This window comes from Penicillium expansum (assembly GCF_000769745.1).
Source record: "Penicillium expansum strain MD-8 chromosome Unknown contig44, whole genome shotgun sequence".
Lineage (NCBI taxonomy): Eukaryota > Fungi > Ascomycota > Eurotiomycetes > Eurotiales > Aspergillaceae > Penicillium > Penicillium expansum.
In genome coordinates this window covers 126,919-147,827 of record NW_015971181.1, presented here as the reverse complement: position 1 = coordinate 147,827, position 20,909 = coordinate 126,919, and the positions used below count along the sequence as shown (strand labels likewise).

At 46.3% G+C, this 20,909-nt stretch overlaps 7 protein-coding genes across 7 annotated transcripts; 2 read left to right on the top strand and 5 right to left on the bottom strand.

Moving 5' to 3' along the window:
- Positions 1-5: 5 nt before the first annotated feature.
- Positions 6-770, bottom strand: PEX2_014330 (uncharacterized protein; the record flags this gene model as incomplete). The annotated part of the gene is made up of 1 exon (XM_016738709.1): positions 6-770. One exon carries the CDS (start codon positions 768-770, stop codon positions 6-8), a length of 765 nt encoding a protein of 254 aa, XP_016602603.1.
- Positions 771-3,757: 2,987 nt separating this feature from the next.
- On the bottom strand, positions 3,758-5,129 carry PEX2_014320 (uncharacterized protein; the record flags this gene model as incomplete). Its single annotated transcript, XM_016738708.1, has 2 exons — positions 3,758-3,870; positions 3,929-5,129. 2 exons carry the CDS (start codon positions 5,127-5,129, stop codon positions 3,758-3,760), a joined length of 1,314 nt encoding a protein of 437 aa, XP_016602602.1.
- A 2,033-nt stretch (positions 5,130-7,162) lies between these two features.
- On the top strand, positions 7,163-7,986 carry PEX2_014310 (Chloroperoxidase; the record flags this gene model as incomplete). Its single annotated transcript, XM_016738707.1, has 2 exons — positions 7,163-7,811; positions 7,880-7,986. 2 exons carry the CDS (start codon positions 7,163-7,165, stop codon positions 7,984-7,986), a joined length of 756 nt encoding a protein of 251 aa, XP_016602601.1.
- Positions 7,987-9,261: 1,275 nt separating this feature from the next.
- PEX2_014300 (non-ribosomal peptide synthetase) lies at positions 9,262-14,256 on the bottom strand (the record flags this gene model as incomplete). The annotated part of the gene is made up of 3 exons (XM_016738706.1): positions 9,262-13,282; positions 13,332-14,144; positions 14,234-14,256. The coding sequence occupies 3 exons, from the start codon at positions 14,254-14,256 to the stop codon at positions 9,262-9,264; spliced, it is 4,857 nt and encodes a 1,618-aa protein (XP_016602600.1).
- A 1,944-nt stretch (positions 14,257-16,200) lies between these two features.
- Positions 16,201-16,713, bottom strand: PEX2_014290 (DUF1993 domain-containing protein; the record flags this gene model as incomplete). Its single annotated transcript, XM_016738705.1, has 1 exon — positions 16,201-16,713. One exon carries the CDS (start codon positions 16,711-16,713, stop codon positions 16,201-16,203), a length of 513 nt encoding a protein of 170 aa, XP_016602599.1.
- A 673-nt stretch (positions 16,714-17,386) lies between these two features.
- Positions 17,387-17,857, top strand: PEX2_014280 (nuclear transport factor 2 family protein; the record flags this gene model as incomplete). The annotated part of the gene is made up of 1 exon (XM_016738704.1): positions 17,387-17,857. The coding sequence occupies one exon, from the start codon at positions 17,387-17,389 to the stop codon at positions 17,855-17,857; it is 471 nt and encodes a 156-aa protein (XP_016602598.1).
- Positions 17,858-18,515: 658 nt separating this feature from the next.
- Positions 18,516-19,045, bottom strand: PEX2_014270 (uncharacterized protein; the record flags this gene model as incomplete). Its single annotated transcript, XM_016738703.1, has 2 exons — positions 18,516-18,768; positions 18,837-19,045. The coding sequence occupies 2 exons, from the start codon at positions 19,043-19,045 to the stop codon at positions 18,516-18,518; spliced, it is 462 nt and encodes a 153-aa protein (XP_016602597.1).
- Positions 19,046-20,909: the final 1,864 nt, after the last annotated feature.

Sequence of the window (20,909 nt, the reverse complement as noted above, 5' to 3'; positions counted from 1 at the left end):
TCGTACTAAGCATGCGCACAACCATGTGTATGCTTTTCGCTTTCCTTTCCCTTCGCCGTCATTTTATATTTCTCCTTAAAAAGTTCGGGAAATATCATGTACCTTTCAGCCGGGCGGCGACAGTTTGGAGTAAAGTCCCAGCATGCGACGATTTCAGGATTTGCTTCAGATGGTGCACATGTTCGTTCGTTGCGCTTCTCATCCACAAGCCGCAAATCTGCTCGCTCATGAAGCTTCTTAAGGAGGCGTATATGCCTCTTTGCGGCCAAGATAGCCCATTTTCTTTCCTCTGGCTTATACCAATTCCCGAAATATCCATACATTGCCATCCATACTGCACGGTTAGGCATATGTCGCCCTTCTAGAGCTGTAGTATCTTGCACGATCACTTTCTCGGACAAAAGCGCCATATCGAGCGCCTGGAAGAATCTCGCTGGGGTTTTGATAGGTCCAAATCTATCCAAGTCAAAGCCGATCCAAATCGTGTAGCGACGTTCCTCGTGCACCGGGTCATGTTTTATCATATAAATGTTTTCCAATTCCTCGTGCACGCGCCTTGGGATGACAACTTTATAGAATGGATCGGTCGGACCGTCCGGAGTGAGAACTGGCAGTTCAATGGCATCCTTTGCCTTTGAGCTTAGGAGGTCATGGGCATCATCAAAGTAGGAGCTTAGAAGATGAACCTTGGGGGTGCGTATTGGGAGCGGGATAATACCGTGAGAACCGACGTGAAGTGGGCCAACATTAAACCACTGCGGCTCAGACATTTTGAAGAAAGTAAACAAAAATAGTGTATAGTATAATTTCTGGAGGAAGGCAGTAGTTAAGAAGGTGGATTGATAGACACGAGGTCGAGAGGAGATGTTATAACCGCTAGATGTGAAGAACATCCTCTCATTTATAGTTGGAAAAAAGAAATCTTTCATATTACGCCATTGGAAGAGGTATCAAGGTAAACCCGGTCTTGTATCTAAAAGAACGGGGATTTAACGTCAAGGATTTTATTCTATTTTCAGTATTAGAAAACCTAAGCGACTTCGAGGATGTAAGAACTAACGGAGGATAATGAAAGGGCCGATGTCCGATGTGGAGGTAAAATACAATCATGTTGATTTTTGACCCGATATTTTGGGATATTTCTTTGATGAGATACCAAAGAGGATAAAATGAGATGTCTTCGTGTCCAATTATTATTTGAATTTAACTCGCCGGCATATCCATGGCTGTTACTCCAATATCTTTGAATTAAAAAAATGCACAAGCCACCATTTCTATAAATGGAGGCATCTCTACCTTGAGCCCCATGCAGATCAAAGAATTCCCAGTCGATCCATATTTTATCGAAGAGTTGTTGAAAGCGAAGGTGGTTAGAAGATGTGACCAATACACTCTTTGAGGAAGAATTTGAGTTCCTTGGGGATGTTTGATGTGAACCGTTGCTTTCATTGTGACCTTATTTGCATATATTTCGGGGGCATGGAAAGCTCTTGATAATTGAAGGTTTTATGAGAATATTCGGTCAATCAAGAATATTCTCGAATTTAGTTTTGATTTGTTAGATAAAAATAGTCCCTCGATATATATTTGGTCAAGACGATGAAAGAGAGTGGCAAAGAAATAAAATAGCATTTGCAAAAACTTAAAGTCCTCCAAGGAATTCAGGCTCGATCGCGACTCATTTCTTCCATTTCTGAGACGGAGCAATCTATCTAAATTATGATGATTAATTTTACAAAAACACCTGCCCTTGCTCCAAAACCGGCAAATAGAGCCAGCCATAATTTAGCTCGGAGATCTACATGTAAGTCATGATCCTTGCTACGCCTCCATCGACGTACTGCTCCCTTGGGGTATATGGAATTATGCAAACAGGAAACAAATATCTAGATCACATAAAGAAAGTACCTGATTTCTAAAATTGCTCTTTACATAGTCAAATACTCACCTATACATAACTATCCTGAGAAAGCGAATGACGTATGTGATCCACGAAGCGAGAAAAGAAGAACCAGGTGCGACAGAGACAACAAAGGTTTACTTGACATTTTTATCAAAGGGAAATAGCAATGCAGGAAGCGAGGTAGTACTAAGCAATTACACAGTCATGTTTATTCTGCTTCCTAGGGTTATATTTATCCAGCCGAATTTCAGGAAAAACAAACCGGGAGTCCGACGCCAGGTAAGTTTCAAGTTGGGAATGTATCCGAATTTCAGAATAGCGTTCCGCCACGTTTGGGTAAAAATTGTAGTCATAGGGGTTATAGACAAATTGTATCTTTTCTGTCGCTCCCATCCAAGTAGGCGAAACTTGGACTCAGCGGGCTCTTCATTGACAATTTGTATATCCCCTCGCTCCCAAAGCTTCTTAAGGAGGCGCACACGCCTCTTTGCGGCCAGGACTGCCCATTTCTTGCCTTCCGGCTCATACCAATTCCCGAAATACCCATACATTGAAAACCATAGTCCACGCGGAGGTGTGAGTTGCTCCATAGGCGGTCGAATATCCTGTATAATCATACATTAGCACATGAGTGACTTCTCTAGCACTTGGAAAAATCCGGCAGGGGTGCTGATCGGTCCAAATTTGTCCAAGTCAATGCCAACCCAAACGACATAGCGACACTTGTAATGGTCAGGGTCGTCTTTTATTAGATAGCTTGTTTGGAATTCTTCGTGCACGTATGTCGAGAGGACAACTTTATAACTTGCGTTGACCGGACCTTGTGGGCTGAGAACTGGAAGTATGATGGGTTCCTCGCATTTTGAGCTTGTGAGTTCATCGATGTCGTCTGAATAGGAACTCAGTAGGTGGATCTTGTTCACCCTCGGCATCTCTGGCACGTTTTCAATTCTGTATGTATTTCGCACCCAACCCGGGGGATGAGCCCCTAAAGGTGGGTGGGCGTTGGATCACACGGGCTCAGGCATTTTGAGGGAAGCAAAGATGGAGAAATAGTAATTTTGGATGAATGCGGTGAGAGACGAGGAAGTAGATTGACCGGTTCGAGATTAAGAATATCGGTTGTTCACGAAGAACACCATCTTCCTTATGACTAGATTGGAAGACAGCTTCAGTATAAGCCCCCTAAAAATGTATCAAGATAAAGTCGGTATCGAGTCTCCAACGCCAAGGTCTAATGTCAAAGAATTGATTATATTTTTAGCATTGGAAAAGGCACTCGAATGTAATAACATAACCTAATGAGACTAATTAAAGGGTCAAACGATCATGTGGGTTTGAAAAGAAACATTATATTGCCCCCCACCCCCTTTGCCCCAATCATTTCGGGTCGTTTCTTTGATGGCCTCACAGGTTTGAAAAAAGAAAAGTAACCGAAAGCCGAAAGCCGAAAGCACATCAGGGCTACCTAGGTAACATGATGAGATTGCTAGCAAGGATTGCCTCATAAAAAAGAGATCCAAGAGGGTAAAATGAGATGTCTTTGTCTCTAGTCTTAGAAAACATGGTCGTATCCATTACTCTCCAATCCCGCCAAATAAACTGAGGTTATTTACGGCCGAAGCACAAGCTTTGAATAGAAACTATACCGATAAAAGCCAGCTATCCCCAGCCCCTCGCAGATCAAATAGGCTCAAACTAAACCACACGGCCTTATCAAAGACTTGATGTGGGTTTCTTTCAAGATGTGATTGACAACTATTAGCCAAGAACATAAAATTAGAACTCAGACCGGCAATGAAAGCCGGAGAAGATTTAATTTGATTTGTGACTCTTTTTCTTTTGTATGCGTATTTAGCTTGCGAAGAAACGCCGTAAAAGGTAGTCCATGGCCTTTCTTCGCGTGGTGATCTTCTTGCCTTTCAAGTCATACCCAATCCTTGACTCTGTGTTTTTTGAGTTGTCGACTAATTTCAAAAATACTTTCCGGCCACCAATCTTCATGTGTCTTCCATAGAGACATACGCCATCGTGTATCTCGCTTAAGGGAGATAAGTTGCCCAAGTTCCCAGGCTCCAATACCACCAATCCACCATACCTTGTCTAATAACATGACCAGAACAAGCCAATGGGCAAATATATCCACAGCTAGCTGGTGTGCTAGGCTAGGCTCCGAATTCATGGGGTTCAGGGGACACGCCGTTACTCCGTGACTCCCTGGTGCTCCGATTTGCATGAGACCCATCATGTCTTCAACCAAGTTTAGATATTTCGTAGGAGCTTTATGAACGAATGCCATAATGAACCTTCGCGGAAGCTTCGAAGAGATCATCGAAGTTATTCTAGCTGTGTATCTCCGTATCCAGGGCGAAACTTTCGAGGCTTGTCCCACAGGATTAACATCAACTTCAGAAGCGAGAGGTGAAAGGCCTGGCGTGTTTGGCACCAAATTAATATCGGGAAAAGTCTCGATTGCAATGTTTTCAAACAGGTCCAACGCAGCAAAACATGCTTGGACGTAGGAGTCGTTATGGATAGCTGGTGTATCCTGGTCTTCATAGTCACCCATCCCATTTTTGGCGATTTCTTGGGCCCTTTTTCTTAGCCTTCTCAGTGCGGATCCCACCGTAGCAGCCAGAATAGGATACAAAGCGTGATCTTGGGGACCCTTTTGCTGCTCACAACGAGATGATACTGTGCATTCGCAATGCATCTGAAAATCGCAACTTGCCACGGGATCAATGAATGAGATAGGCGAGGCAAGTTGAACCACATCCTCTGTTTTGAACCTATCGTTGAGCAGTCCGGTGTAGGCCACACGTACAGCGCGAAAGAGACTAATCCATTGACAGCTTTTTGGAATAAACCGGCCTCGTTCTAGGTCGTTGTCGGATGCTGTTTCCGCTAACCAGATTCGGACACAGTGGCTGCTTGATCCATACATCCCCATCATAGCCGCATTGGCAAGAATATGGTCGTATTGATCAGTTTCGGAGAGTTTCGCTTGGACCTCCCGCAGTGATTCCATGTGGTATTGATCAGCGATAGAGAGAAGTACCAGGACTTTTTCACGGTCTTCATGGGATATTGACGGCTGATTGATGACATCACAGCATTTACATACTGCGGAGAATGCGAGGACAGACTTCATGAGGAGCTTGTTCTGGAAAGCTAGGTTCGGAATTCCAACTTGCAAAGCGTATTGGTCTTCATCATCAACAGTCATATCTTTGCTAGTGTGCTCGAGATAGTGATTGAGCAGTGTTGATTCTGTGGGGGTAAGGATCTGCGGTGTCTGTGACTGCAAGAGCGAGCTGGGGTGTCTATCGTCTTTTGGCAGGTTGCGTGGTGATTGCGAGGAAGGAACCCCTGATGGTAATGACTGTGGGCTTCCAACAACCGCCGACGAGCAATGTGAACTTTCAGGGCTATTCACTTCATAGCTGATGTGTAAAATTTCATATTCCATCAAGCGCTCTGCTTGTTCAAATTTGCTCTCAGGGGATAAGATATCGGATCTTCTCGGGTATTGACAAGTCAAATTCATCTTCTTGCATCTTGAGCATTTTGGCTCAAGCTCGTCACACTATATACCAATATTAGATAAGTATTACCATAGCCCGCGGGCTTTTCGTAATATGCCATGCGTACTTTGATTCTGCGTGCCTTGCATTTTTCACAACCATGTCGCGACTTTTTGTGTGACCTGCGCGTCTTCATATTGATACAACTACCGTGTTGATCCGATTTATCTATGTGTGCAAATCAAAAAGTGAGTGAGAGAAATTGAGAGAATGAATATTCAACAGCGTTATAAGAATGAGAGCGTTGTTTCCAGAATTGTTAATTCTCTCACCAACCTCACTTCTGTCTTGGAAGTCTAGCTATGGCACTCCTTGATAATTCCAAATAGTCCCTTACTCAGCCTTGGATTTTGCTAGACACAGAAGCTTTGGGCGATCACTAACTACATAGCAGTTCTGTAGCAGCGAATAAATTCCATGGTCCACTACTATAGGGATCTATTTTACTTGGGAGCGTCCACTGTCAGCAATAGAAATCAAGAATATGAATGGTTGGAAGTTCTGGAATTGAGGCTGAGAACCACAGCCTTTTGCCCCGGTGGAAATTGAGTTGTACAATATACTACCTAAAAAGTGCTGCGCCCCCCTCATGTGTCGATGCTTGGCATTAAAATCGGCCGTGAGAGTCGAAATGTTGCCTACTTTATCATGGGGACACTACGCTTCAAATGTCTCACGTGTAGAACATTCCAAATATCTTCGAATACCCTAGCTCAATTTACCATTACTCCATGCTACCTACTCCGTACAACTGTTTAATATAATAAACTCTTTGTTCAAGGATTATTTAATTTCTCGTATTCAATGCCAAGAGAATAAGCGTGGCGACTTCATGCAAGTGCGTATTCGCTTAAAATCGACAGCATGACAAATACTATTCACAGCCCTGGAGAGTACCAGAGTCCATATCAATGGAGACAAGATTTATCCCGATTGTTCAGTCTTTGGATAATTCATGGTACAATTTTAAACCAAGTCCCAAAAGCATCTACCCTTTATTTGGCAGTGAACGTATTCCGCAAAACTGAGCCGCCGCCTTATCAAGACGATCCTCAAAGCGAGGATCGCCCGGATAAATTCATTATGTGCTCAATGGCGCGGGTCAGCTACGAATGAATAGGGGTCACCGATGATCCACTTTCATGGAATTCCTTCTCTTCCGGAGTACTCCGACCAGTTCTTTTACGGACATCTAAGTGGCTTAGCAATGTGAAAATATACATTTTGCGATAATGAATTTGACAGGGCTACGGATTAAATCACGTAGATCATCTGTCTATTTTAAAGTATGTGAACTAACAATTATTAATACAATAATTCTTCATTGAGCATACATATGACAAGCCTCGTGAGCTTGAGCTGTTCCACAGCCTTAGTTGCCGCCTGGAGAGGAATGGTCTAAACCCCAGAGAATGCCCTAGAGCATGACTGCACGCTAACCCTTTAGAAAGCCTGATGTGGATGTTCATACTCGATATTTCTCACACATCGCGTATAGAATACGCTCTGTGTGATTGCTTCTAGTGCTGGATACGCTCCTTAACCATAGACTAGTCTACAGTACTACAATGGTCAGATATATAAGAACCGCAGACATGTCAAACTAGAGAGACCAGCACATCAGTTTCACAAACTTATTTAAGAATCTACCAAACCACTTTCAATCCGAAAAGTTATGAAGTTCAGCTTGCTCAAGACAGTTCTTTTCAGCCTTGCAGCCAGCTCGTACGGCTGGGAACATAAAGGCCACGAGTTCCGTCCACCGCTGCCAGGCGACAGTCGATCTCCATGCCCTGGTCTCAATGCCTTGGCCAACCACGGCTGGCTTCATCGCTCAGGGAAAGAAATCGACCTCCCCGCATTCCAATCCGCTATTGCTGGCGCCTATAACTACGAACCCACAGCCATGGACGGGATTTTCCAGCTAGCGCTGAACTTCAACCTCTCGACCACGGGGAACCAATCGACCTTCAACCTCTTTGATTTGGCAAGGCATGACGAGATCGAGTTCGACGGGTCGCTGTCACGCAATGACATCTACTTTGGCGACAATGTGCACTTCGATCATAACATCTGGGCGACTGTCGCTAAGAACCTCAATCTTTATGACACTCTAGGCTCTGAGATGAACCAATATGTCACCGTCGAGACAGCAGGTAAGGCTTGTGCGGCTCGCGCGGCCGATGCCAAGAGGGTCAATCCCAGCTTCAATGCTTCCGCCATGCAAATGATGGGCAACCCTGGGACAACGGGTCTTTATTTGGTGACCTTGTGGGATGAGGATGCAGGTGCCGCACCAAAGTCTTGGGTTAAGGCTCTATTTGGTATGTTCCCAAATATTTGCTTCCTATATTAGCACCACTGTGATACATCGATGCTTACTATTGGATAGAAGAAGATCGTATCCCTTACCTTGAGGGATATAAGGTGCCTAAAGTCCCGAGGACCTTAGAGGATGTCAATGAAATGACAAAGAGAGTGTCGGCAGTAAAGGTTTAGGTGTAGTTTAGAAGCCCGATGTCTGTTCAAGCTTAGGGCACCAGCCCTGCACGTGTTTGCTAAATGAAGTCTTCTGAATGGTAAACACTGATAAAGCACATGCACATTTATCAAATTCTTCAATCCCGTATACCTCGCGACCTAAATGTGACATTAGCTTCATTTGATTTCAAACTTAGATAGATACGCCTATCTTCCTGGGTTCTAGCCACCGCGAGCCCCTGTTGGAAAACCCACATACCTAATGACGTAGTACCCAACAAATTTGGTACGAAATTTGTGATAGAAATCAAGGGTTTGGCTCTCAAGAGCACGTGGAGAAAGCCCACATGATTGTATCGCAGAGGACCTTGAGGCGGTGGGAAACTTGAGGATTCCAAGGTTGTTATAGGGGGTTGATACGCATGGATGAACCTTGGAATATACCCCTTGGATAATTGGACCCCTCGGGGTCCCCGACCGGGAGGTCCAGGCCTGCGAGTGCCCTGAAAATCAGGGACTACTGATTCTGCCACGTACTCGGTCTTGGCACGAATCGGCTTTGTATGTTTCTCCTGCCCTATATCCTGTCCCCTCTTATTAATTGTGGTTTATGTAATAGAAAAAACCCAAAAGAAAACGCTATTATACTACAACATATAGATGTAGATGCTGTATACTAGGTTTCATGCCAACGTCCTCGGTCAGGGCGGCCGATTTCGGGGCTTATCTCGGGACTCGTCTTGGCCTGTCTCGCTTACAACAACAAGGGGTGGGGAGTGGGGGGGAGGGTGGAGGGTGGAGGGTGGAGGGTGGATTCAGCGACGATCTTAGTCTTGGAGTTTGAGAGTAGGTATACTAGTCGTACAGAACCAATTTTGGTTAAGCAGGGGTTAATAATAAAAAGGTCGATGAAAAAGTCAATGCGCCAGTTGATAAATTGGTCAGTAAAAAGGTAAAAACATACATATGTACGGAGTAGTGGGAGCAATAAAATGTGATCGGAGTGACTTCTTTTGTTAGTAGTTTACATACAAAGTGCAGGTACCTATCTTGCTATATCTTAGGACGGTATAGAAGTATGAAGTTGAGGCATGAAGGCAGGAGCAATACAGCACACCTAATTATAAAGGTGCAGCTCAAAGCTTGGGCAGTACTACGCGGGTCTTGATCTTCTTTATAACAATATAAAAATAATTCAAATTTGAGAGGTCCAATCTGTAAATGCTAGTATATCTGCTTTCCAAGGAAAATATAAACAAGAAAATCCAAAAAAAGGAAAACAATCTGAAGCTTCTAAACACGTTTTCCTTCAAATCCTTCGGCAGGCCATCCCTGAAGCGTATCTCCATTCTCAACATGGTCACCCGACAGGACCAGAGTATGCTCCAAAAGACAAGCATCCTGGCCCATTGAAGCACCGGACATCAAGCGCGATCCAGCGCGCAGGATACTCCGGTCCCCAACGTTCAAGGTGTGCAGCTCGAATCCACCACGCGAGTTCAAGTGGCAGACCAAACTGGCATCATCAACAGCAACACGGTCACCAAGGGTGAGGAGGTCGGGCTCGGTGAAGAAGATGCTGGGAGCACCGTTGGCGTGGATGGCACAGTCCTTTCCAATCTTCGCGCCCAGGAGCTGGTAGTACCAGGAGATGTAGGCAGAGCCAGAGATCATGGACGGGAGACCGACTCCGTCATAACAGTCTTTGATCAATGTCTCGCAGGAAAGGAGGAATTGCCAGCGCTGGTTGTAGCTGCTCTTGTCCCAGTGGTATTCACCTTCCTTGCGGCGGCCCACGACCATCCATTTGATGCAGATAATTAAGCCGAAGGCAAGGAAAACTTGGGCAGAGGTGATGATGGATAGGATCGAGGCGAGAGTGCCGTACAGAACGAATGGGCGCCAGGCTCCTTGCTTGAAACCAGCGGCATCACTGTAGTTGAGGACAGTGCGGAGAGTGAAAAGAGAGAACAAGACGGTGAGAAGCCAATAGACAGTAGTGACGATAACTGCGAAAGTGGAATAGATGACAATTTGCCACATGCGGAGGACATAGTAGCTGGACTCGTGGCGGTAGAAAGCGCGACCGAAAGGCTTGCAGGTATCCACCTCCTGCTCAGCGACCTCGGTGACGGTCTTTTCCTTACTGTCATAGTATGGCTGCTTCTCGATGGGTGTTTTCTCGTCATCGCTGCTGCTAGTACTGCTGGGGCTGCTGGGGCTGCTGCTACCATCCCCGACGATGGTTGGAGCGGTCGAAGTAGTAGTTGAGGTGGAACTTGGGAACTGTATAGCCTCACCACCCTTGCTACCAGTCCAGACAGTGTTGGCAGGATATTCACCATTCCGACGAAGCAAAGCACCGGAGCCAATCATGGCTTGACGGCCGATGGTAGCACCGGGCAAAGCAACAACACGATCACCAACCATAGTACCATCGCCGATCACGATACGGTCACGGCCGTAGCCGTCGGATGTAACCAGAGTCGAGCGAGAACCGAAGACAACATCGTTACCAACCTCAATGAGATCAAAGTCGACAGTGACGGGACCAACACTGGGCCAGTAAACATGTCTGCCAACCTTGCCACCAAGAGCACGGACAGCCATCGAGACAAATTCGTAGTGACGACCAGTAAGGCGGGTCAGTTGGTGGATGTCGCCTGCGGGTAGAATCTGTGCAAGCACAGCACTACGAATCTTTTGGCGAGTAGTCTGCTTTGAGGCAGGACCAGGCTTGGGCTTGCCACAAATGAGATCAAGGAAGAACTTGATGACCAAGACCGCAATGAAGACAAGAATGGGGCCACCAACAGCACGACAGATTCTCGCGGTAATATGGTACGCAATCCGCTTATCACTGGTGTACCACTCAAGGGTAGAGCGGAACATGTCGGCCGCGGGGATAGGGAACTCGAGGACCATAGGGATGAGAGCACCCATCCAGGTAATACGAGCAGCCGTCCAGGTAATCAACTTGATTGGCTCAACAATAAAGAGAATCCAGAGCCAGTGAGGCTTAGGGATTTGAGAGGTAAGCAATTGGCGGTTAGACTCATCAGCGTCCCGGAGCTCCCAGCTCGACGAGTTAGGACCAATGCAGGTATTCTCTGGGATATCGGCACCAGGAGCGACGACAGACTTGATTCCGACAGACGAGTCTTTGCCAATGCGAATGCGCTTCAAAAGCATAGAGGTGTTGCGTTCCACGGCGAAGGGGCGACACACGCAGGTGTCCAAAACCACATTGTCACCAATCTCAATCAGATCATACTCACCAAGCTTAGCGGATGCAGACATGGTAACGTTCTTTCCAATTTTTGCACCTAGCAAACGGTAGAAGAGAATGCGGGACCAATTGTAGTTGTTGAAGAGACCCTTTCCACACACCTGCAATGCCTTCTGGGTCAACCACCAGCGCGTATGGTACGGTCCCCACATAGGGGACATGCCTTCCTTGTATCGACCGATGACAAGCCACTTGAAGGTGATAGCACAGATGGGTGACACAATTTGTGAACATAAACGAGCAGACATCACAGCGAAAACAACCAGCATCAAACGAGCGATGAGGTTCTCGCGAATGGGGAATCGATTTGAGCACTCGGCCACAACGTATGCGAACATTATCCACTGGAAGGCGCGCTTCATGGGGAAAAAGAAGACAGTTGGGAACAGATGCAGGACCAAAATTATTGGGTTCGTGCTGCTGTATGTCTTCTCACAACCCGGCAATTCAACTTCCCCCTCGTCACCCTTGGCAGCTTTAACTTCAATGGCTTCAAGTATCTTGTGCTCTATCTCTCCAACAGTGCTGTAGTGGAAGAGAATGTCACCAGCCAGGAAAATACCGAATTCGCGACGAAGTTGCGAAACCAAACGACCAGCACTAAGACTATCACCTCCAGCAGCGAAAAAGTCCGTAGCGGCAGATACTTCCTCTGGTGCACAAGACAAGGCACCAGCGAAGATCTCACGGACGCGGCGCTGAGGTGGAGATATGTCACCATCCGAGTTGCGAGCGTGGATGGCCTCGTTGATAGCGGCCTGGTCGGGGTTTCCGTAGAAATCGAGAGGCATAGGGCCTTTGAGGGGAATGATACGGCTAGGTACCAAGTAGCCATCGAGGTGGTCGTGGAGCTCGCCAGGTGTCACATGGTCATCATCTGGGTTCTGGACAAACAAAACAACCTGCGCGAGCCCGTCGCGCGGATTGATTTGCACGTGCACATCAGAAGTATTTGCTTTCTTGGCCAGAACTGAGCGAATGATTTTATCATCGATGACACACGGCTTTTTCTCGATCAACGCACTGAGCGGAGCACCAGTGGGCGGGCAGACAGCGTGGTAGTGACGGTTTGCCAGGGGTGTGGTCGTGGTCAAGGTCTCCAAGGACAATCTTTCTGCGAGCTTGATACGCTGGATCTTGTTGTTTGCCTTCGGAACACCGTCCATGTATACCACCAGAGCGGGCCACTTGGGCTGATGGATAATAGGCTGCAGCGCTTCGTGTATCTGGCGAAGATCTGGCCTAGTGACGCCCGGAGGTGTGACAATAACCACGCCGACGACTTCCTGTAGCACCTCGTCTGGGACAGAGAATGCCAATGTTTCAGTGACACGGCCATACAGCGGGGACTCGGGATCCTTGGCCGTGGTCAGCACGGCGTTCTCCACTTCGACGGGAGAAATAATTTCGCCGCCACGATTGATGACCTCCTTGCTGCGGCCAGTGATGTACAGGTAGTTGTCCTCATCGAGGTGTCCAAGGTCACCAGTGTCAAACCAGCCAGATTTGTTGAATGCGTTGGTATCGATTTTGCCCTCAGGGGTCAGATATCCCTCGAAAGCGGGTGATCCACGAATGCAGATGTGTCCAAGCATCCCATTTTGTGAGACAGGCTCGCCACTCTCGGTGAGAATTGCAACCTCAGGACCAACGATCTTTCCCGATGTTCCAGGGCGATCAAGCTTATAGTCCCTCGGCGGCGCAGCAATAGGCATACATTCAGTCATGCCGTAACTGGGGAGGACGACACAGTGGAACATATCATGAAGCTGCACGGCAAGTGTTGGAGGAAGACCACCACCAGCGTTGCAAATAAACTGGATGGCGCTTTGCTTAACAGCATCGGGGCGGTGCTCGGCTTCGGCAAGAATCATTTGGTGCATCGTGGGTGTGGCGTAGTACCAAGTCGGTGTCATATGAGGGGCTTGCACGGTATCCCAGAACATGCTGGGATCAAATGATGGACAACATATTGTAGCACCGCCGGCGAGGATGGGTGAGAAGATGCTGCGCATGATGCCACCACTGATGCTGTTAGTTGTTTTTCTATGACATAATTTGGCAGGGGACATACACATGGTTCAGCGGCATCATATTAAGACATGTATCCGTCTCAGACAGTTCCACTGACTCTATGGTAGCAATGGTACCCGCGATCAAGTTATAAGTTGTGATGGGAACCAGCTTCTTAGTACCACTGGTACCGCTGGTGAACAGGATAATGGCAACATCGTCCGCAGAATTGGCGGGGTGGTCGTATGCACTAGAAGCATTGTGTGTAGAGACCACCCGGAAAGTCATGTCTTCAAGCTGCTCAATACCAAACACTGGTCGACTACCATTGTCTAGCTGCAACTTGCCAATGTCAGCGTCCAGCGCGACAACAGCATCAGCTTGCGAGTTTTCTATATCTGTCTGCAGCTGCTCTGGTACTGTGTTCGTTGTCATAGGCACAATGGTGTACCTGTTGACAAAAGCAAGGACAGCAACTGCCATAAGAGGGCCATTAGGTAAGATGACAGCGATGCGAGGCTTTCCATGGCTGGAGGGTCCCACGGGAATATGAAAACTCTCCAAGAACTTCCGGATGGCAATATGTGTCAGATGCCGTCCGGTGTTAGCATCGATGAGACCGGCACGGGAGTCTGTCCCTATCAATTCTGCAACATTGGGGGTAGCTGCTTTGACTTGTGCACGAAGGCGGGCAATTGATTCATTGTTATTGGTCTTGAGGGATTCCGGAATGGACTTGTAGATGTCCTGATATGTTGGGATTAGGTGACGGATGGGCCAAGGGCCAATCTGTGAGGATAATAGAGTAGAGAGGCGGTGGGAGGAGTCTGGGTGAGAAGCCTCACAGCGGAGGTGTAGAAGCTGTTCTATAAGTCTGTTCGACAGTCAGAATGAGAAGATACTTCAATTAGACAACCCAAAAAGGAGAAAAAGGAATGAAAGGATAAATAGGATAAAACATACGAAGATCTTGATAAGTCTGCCATAGTATCTCTAGTTCAAATGAATTCTCAACTCAATCTGTGATATACAACCCAAAAAGGAGAACTTCTTTACAACTTATATGCTGCCCCGTACCCTAGTAACATCCACTACCAGCCTGATATACAACCCAAAAGGAGAAGTCCTTCACAACCCATACACTAGCAATATCCACCCGGTCCACCCACATCGTGCAAATTACATCACAGACCTCATTGTGATCCGGAAATCCTTCATACACAGTACGGAGGCAAACTCGCTCGGGCCCGAGAAGAGAAAGATCCGCAGGACATCCCGATACCCATATGCTTGACCCACGGAATTCCGTTCAGGTGAGAGAGATCGGCTCAGCCATCGGATTGTACATCATGGTGTTGGGTGGGATGGTATTGGCCAAAGATAGAGACATTATGTCGTCGACTATCGTGTCGGCGCCGTGAGTCGTCTTAGGCCCGTGAGGTGATCGGTACCCTCGGTTTTGATGGACATTGTAGCTTCACGGAGGCCGAATGTCACAATGGGACACCTGTTTCAATTGAGCTTTTCCTTATTAAACTTTCTGTTTGATATTTTTCGAATTTCCTGTTACCGGATGTAGTAATACCACCGGCCTTGATCAAGATAAGCCCACCCTAACATTGCCATTCCGAATTGTCTAGCGTGATTCTCTGCATAATCAGAGTATATCCGCAGATCTACATACAAATTTCACATGCTATCTCCGATTCTTCCTCAATGAACCAGTTTTCAATCAATGACATTGTTCCCGAACCACGTAAGAATTGGGTGGATGTAGGGTCGGCAGGACCGCAGGGTTGCAGGATCAACTTAGTCGTCAATCTAGACCCCTGCCAACACCGCAGATCACATGGCTCTAAAAACGGGAAATGCTGATGTCGTGCGCTTCCACGAGATTCGGAACGTTTATAGATTTAGAATAACTACTGGGGTCGATCAAATGAAATCTTGGAAGTGACCTTTGTGCCTATCACGTAAATGGTCCACATAGCGACGGTGGGAAGATTACTTCCTACAAATGAAGTTGAATTTGCCCATTACCCACATTTGGTTTCATGGAAACAATATCCAACATGTAAGATGATCTACACCTGTTTTAGCCCGCTTATAGGGCAAACTATTGAGCACACCTTTTTGCTAACGAATAACCCCACCTACCAAGCTTACAAGGGTATTCCAAGGTTACATACGGAGTGCCTCGTACTCCGTACGGAGTACGGAATAGATAGCCACGAGGACCCACTTCCCGTACGAAGACCGGTCGTTGCCAAGCCACTTGGCGTAGGATTAGGTTTCTTGGCAATGACTGGGCAGGTACCACCCATGGAATTTCATTTCTTCACCCACACGTATAACCCAGATTTTCCATTCTACTCCAGTTTTGTCCATAGTATTCTTACCCTAATAACGGGCCCTTCCAGAATGTATGACAAGAAAATTCTACAGGCTCTAGTGGACCATAAAGTTTGATTTGATCAGAAGAATTGATCTCGACGTTGAGACCGCCGATCACAATCAGCCGATCTCAGATGTACCCAACCCTGTCGAATATGACCCCTGTCGAATATGACCAACTGGCCTCGACTAGGAATTTCCCATCACGATCAAAACCCGGGTGAATATTTAAGTCTGCTGTAACAAATTGAATATATTACCCTGATATACATTGCACTACCGATGCATAACGTGCATAACACGCCATGCATGCTGGCAAGTGCCGTAATCGTATTGGTCGCAGACTACATGCTACTTTTAAAGCCACGCTTAGAGTACAAGAAGTAAGTGGTTCTCTTGAGTATATAAGTACTCAATTCAATTCAATTCAGAAGTACGGAGTACGGAGAACTCCATATGGAAAGTGACATCGCTCTCGAACCTCCAGTGTACCTAGGGCAGTGCGACTAAAGTTACATGTGGCTGAATGGATTTAACTAGGCCATAAATTCTGATAGATAATCCATCTTCCCTAACTGCACCCCTTTGACCCTCAAAATTTCATACGCCGTCACCACATGAAAGTAGAAATTTGGGATCGCAAATCGCACCGAATAATCCTCTAGCGTATAATCAAATACGTTGCTTCCAATCGGAGCCTTGAAGGTTTGTCCATCCTTGATAGCGAATCTAGCTGGATCGACCTTTTCGAGCTCCGCGAGTGTCCTCTCAAGGCGCTTGTAAAGGTCTTCGTACGTCCCATCGGGCTCCTGCTGTGGTTGGGGTTCCACTGAAGCTGCGCGGGCGAGGGCTTTGGAGACGGTATTTGTTGCCGTCACAACTTGGAAAGAGAGAGGCTTCATATCCTCAACAAGGCGGGCATTGAGAAGCTCATCGAGCGGGATGTTTTTTTCTCTGGCGTATTCTTCAGCCTTTTTGAGGATGGAAGATAGGGTATTGAGACCCCTGGTGAAAGTGGCGATGGTGTAGTTGTAGAATGGGGAGGCCATTTCGATTTTTGCACTTCAAGTTGTGTACTTCGACTTTAATAAACGATAGAACTCGAGTGAACACCAGTGAATGTCTTGATTTTGAACTTATAACATCTCCAGAAGAAAGTAGAATGAGGCCTTATATACTATATCCTGTGTTGCCCCCCCAACAAAAGAAAACCTCATATTCGCATCCACTGGAATCCCTGATTGGAAATCAGGGATTGGCCTTTTGCCTTATCCGGCGATGGGCTGCATGGATTGAGGACGGATTTGGCAAAGATCTACCATGATTAGTAAGCCATATCCCCGGTTTCGGGGTAGGGCACCTCAGCCCGGAGTTCCGGTTCAGTTGGTATATTCTACTCATTCAAGTGCAACAACTGTGCGTGATATTCGGGGGTCGAAGGGGGATTTACTAGTGTTCTATCTTATTGCGCGCATTTATAATCAATTGATCGGATGCAAAGGCTGTATACTAGGTCTGACGAATTAGACTCGTAACTCGCAACGTTGGAAGTATAAGAGGCAAATGATTTTCTGATTTTGATTTTACATCCAACTTTCTTTCAGAATCACTAGCATCCCCGTCTGTGTTCTTTCCATCTGCGAAGGCCCAACCCGTGCGACAATCCCAGAACAGCCCAGTCAAACTCTGTCAAAAGCCTCACCCCAAGTAACCGCCAAAACGATGTCGAACACTACATCCGATCACGAGCTCATCAGAAATTCAATTGCAAACATTGCAGTTTCATTTGATACGAACACCTTCTCAGGGCTTCGAAATTCGTTTACAGAAGATTGCGTGGCGGACTATACCGGGTCCCTTGGCCTCATGAATGGCATCGATACTGTTATTGAGAAGCTGCAGGGTACCATCGGGCATGTTACTACCTTCCACGGACTGAGCACGCAAGTCATACGACTCACGGGCAAGGACACGGCTGAGGCTACAACCTATTGCTCCGCGAGCCATTACGTAGGCGACAAGTCGTTCTTTGCCGAAGCTAAGTATTTCGATAAGCTCGTCAAAGTTACGGAGGGAAGCACCACAAATTGGTTGATCAACTATCGCTTGACCACGATGATGGGTGTTCCACGTGGCGATGTCTCCATTTTCAACATGGACTTGGAAGGATGGGTTGACACCTTGAAGGCGTGAGAAAATTATGCCTTTCACGAGCGAACCAAGCATATATCTCAAGTAAGATTCTCTTTCAAAGCCCGTGACTGACCTTGGTTAACATCACACGTCAATAGGGACACCATTGGTCTTTCTCAACTTCTGTCTACCAAGTCATAGGAGGGGATTGTAGGAAAAGAAGGGATGAATGGAGTCCTGTTACATTGAATTGAGAGAAATATATGCGCGCCGATTATCTGATGTACATTTGCTATTACTTTGAACGCTATTTTAATTGTAAAGTGTATAATTCATCAATTGATTAATACAAATCTTTTAGAGTGGACCAGGTTAAACCCCCATTTCATACAATAAAGTCGATAAGTGGAGTCGATTCATAACGTAGGCCATACAGTTATATAACCGTAGGTAGGTAGGGTTTACCCCCGGGGCCCCGGCACACGAGTCCTCGGCTACAAAATGGCGGGGGTGAACATTACTTAGGTAATCTACCGCTGGTCACATTTGCGATCTGCAGATCTAAATATATTCTATCCCATAAAGATCAAAGGAACTAGATCTAAGTTCAATTTTACCAATACTATTCTATCAACTAAGCTTGAACTCTCCTAAAGGCCGTATGAAACGGGGTCGCAATATGCAACAATACCAGCGCCATGATGCACACCCCAACCAACTACTGGTAGAGGTAGAACTCTCCACCGTTGATAGTCTTGCACTCGGTATCGACATTGCCAACAGAGCCTGTGTAGGGGCCACACTGATACTTGTAACCGGACTCAATGGAGGTTACAGCTGTTCCAGCAGGGCCCTCAGCGGCGATTTCATACTTCTCGACATTGAAAGCACCAGTGGGGAAAAAGAAGGAGTAGGCAGTGTCAGCGCAAGGCTCAGGGCTCTTGGCGCCGACAGGGAGTGTGCCGTTGGTCCTAATTGATTGGATTAGTCTCTTGCTATTGTGGTCTTGTGGGGGTTCGGCGGTATGGTAATAACTCACCAAGCAGTGTGACAGGTGGTGGTCTCAAGGGCCTCACCCGCGAGGCTCCTAGAAGTAAGGTAGAATGTCAAATCCCAGGTGTTTCCCTCAATGGTGTGCTTGAGGGAAAGTTCCCCGATGTTGTAAGGGTAGGCTCGGGACTCAGTGGCAGGAGCGGCGAAGGCGGCACCAACGAGAGAGACAGCAATAGTAACAAAAGAAGTCTTCATGCTGATGGATGAGTATGATATATTGTGTCAAAAAAGGACAAAGTTGGGTTGTTGTGTTGCTAATCGTTGATTCTTAAGTTAAAGTAAATGGTGATGTTGTGATAATAAAAGACAGATAGAAGAAGGTCCCAAATCGTTTCTGTCTACCCTTGGATATCCAAAATAACTCATGTTGCTGTGAAGAGAAAAGCACGATTGTCTCAGTATGGTTCAGCTCACTCGGTCAGTTTTCGCCAATTGATAGTCAGGTAGGGTGTGATATTTTGATACAGGGTGCACCGTTTCTCGCCGTTCTTGCTGGCAGTGTCTTAGTAACTCCTTGCATGACGACTAAATATAGCTTAAACATACATAGCGGGGAACTCCGAAATAGCACGTAATACATAATATTAACTCATCATAAAACTATCCATGAATGGATGTAATATCCCGGAGGTTAAATACTCGGAACTCCGGGGTAGTAATCTACAAGAGCTTATGAAATGTATCAAATCAGCCGCTTAAGCCTAGAGCTTACAAAATACTTGGCGCGCATATCCGCCACTCTAGGACGCCTAATTCTACAAATGGAATCGCCCAGTGCCCCTGGGACTGATAGTAGTATACGATTTAAAAATGGGCTGCGGAGAAGTCCGTATCATGGGGTAGTTGGTGGGATGTCGAGCATACAAATACATGAAATAGGATGCGAGTACAAAAATGATACAACTCAACTACTCCGTCAAATCCTTCATTAGCATCTAGAAGTCTAGAAATCGCTACTTGAGCGCGATTCCATAATTACAAGATGCAAACCCGGTAATTTAACCTACTTGTGGTAGCCTTCTTGGTCGTTCTCCCCCCTTCGTAGATAATGATGCCTGCTCTTCTTACCCCTATGAAGCGCCCACTTGGTCGAATAGTGGAGTAGACGACTGGCAGAAAATTGGTTGAAAGAACATTACTATAAGAAACGTTGTAAACTATTCCTTGATTCTATTATCGGTTTGTTTATTCTAGCTGATCGACAATTTCTCTTATTCAGGTGATTGGCTGTATAAGATGAATGCTGAAACTGCAGGGAATTGGTGATCAAAACTCCGTCATCGACTGCAAGATCCTCTATTATGCGCGCACCTGTAGGGAGCCAGAGGTGCAGTGCACATATGTTGTACTCCACCCCAGAGCAGTGTGGGTTTTCTCCCGTCTTCCAAATTCAAGATAGAGATCATGGTTACTGATGAAATGATGGCCTCTGGACTTCTGCACCCGTCAAATGGCTGCCCAATTTAACTAGCGCATCACCTGGGCCATGCAGCCTGGCAAGGAGAGAACCGTCCCAACGAAAAATTCAGCAGCACATACACGCGAGAGAGGGTGGGGAGCTCCGTAATGTGGATGAAGGCCCAGGTGGCAAAGATGGATCATTAAAAAAGGTATCCATGGGCTATATTTTCTTTCTCCATATATTAATCCACTCAAGTCTAATCCACCCACGCCCAAGTTCTAATTGTTGAAATCTTAATACTCGAATTTTTCAATGCGTATTCGATTCTCGATTGTCCTCTATTTAATTCGTACGATTTATCATGTGAATTCATACATTTGTAGTCGGTGTTCAGATACCATCATTCTCTAGGAATGTACAGCATAGTAAAAACTGGTGTAATTATCAGATCTTTCGGATCTAATCTACAGTGGGACCTCGGCTCCAAAGTGTTGGACTAAACTTCGAACCCGACCGAAATATTGGGCGGGTACGAAGTTTGGCCCTACAGTACTAGTAGTTACTTATTTCCGAGGTCCCACTGTACATTGTAAAGATCTTGTACTCCGTACAACATACATACACGCCATGAAAAACCACCGGTGTGCTTGGCAGTCC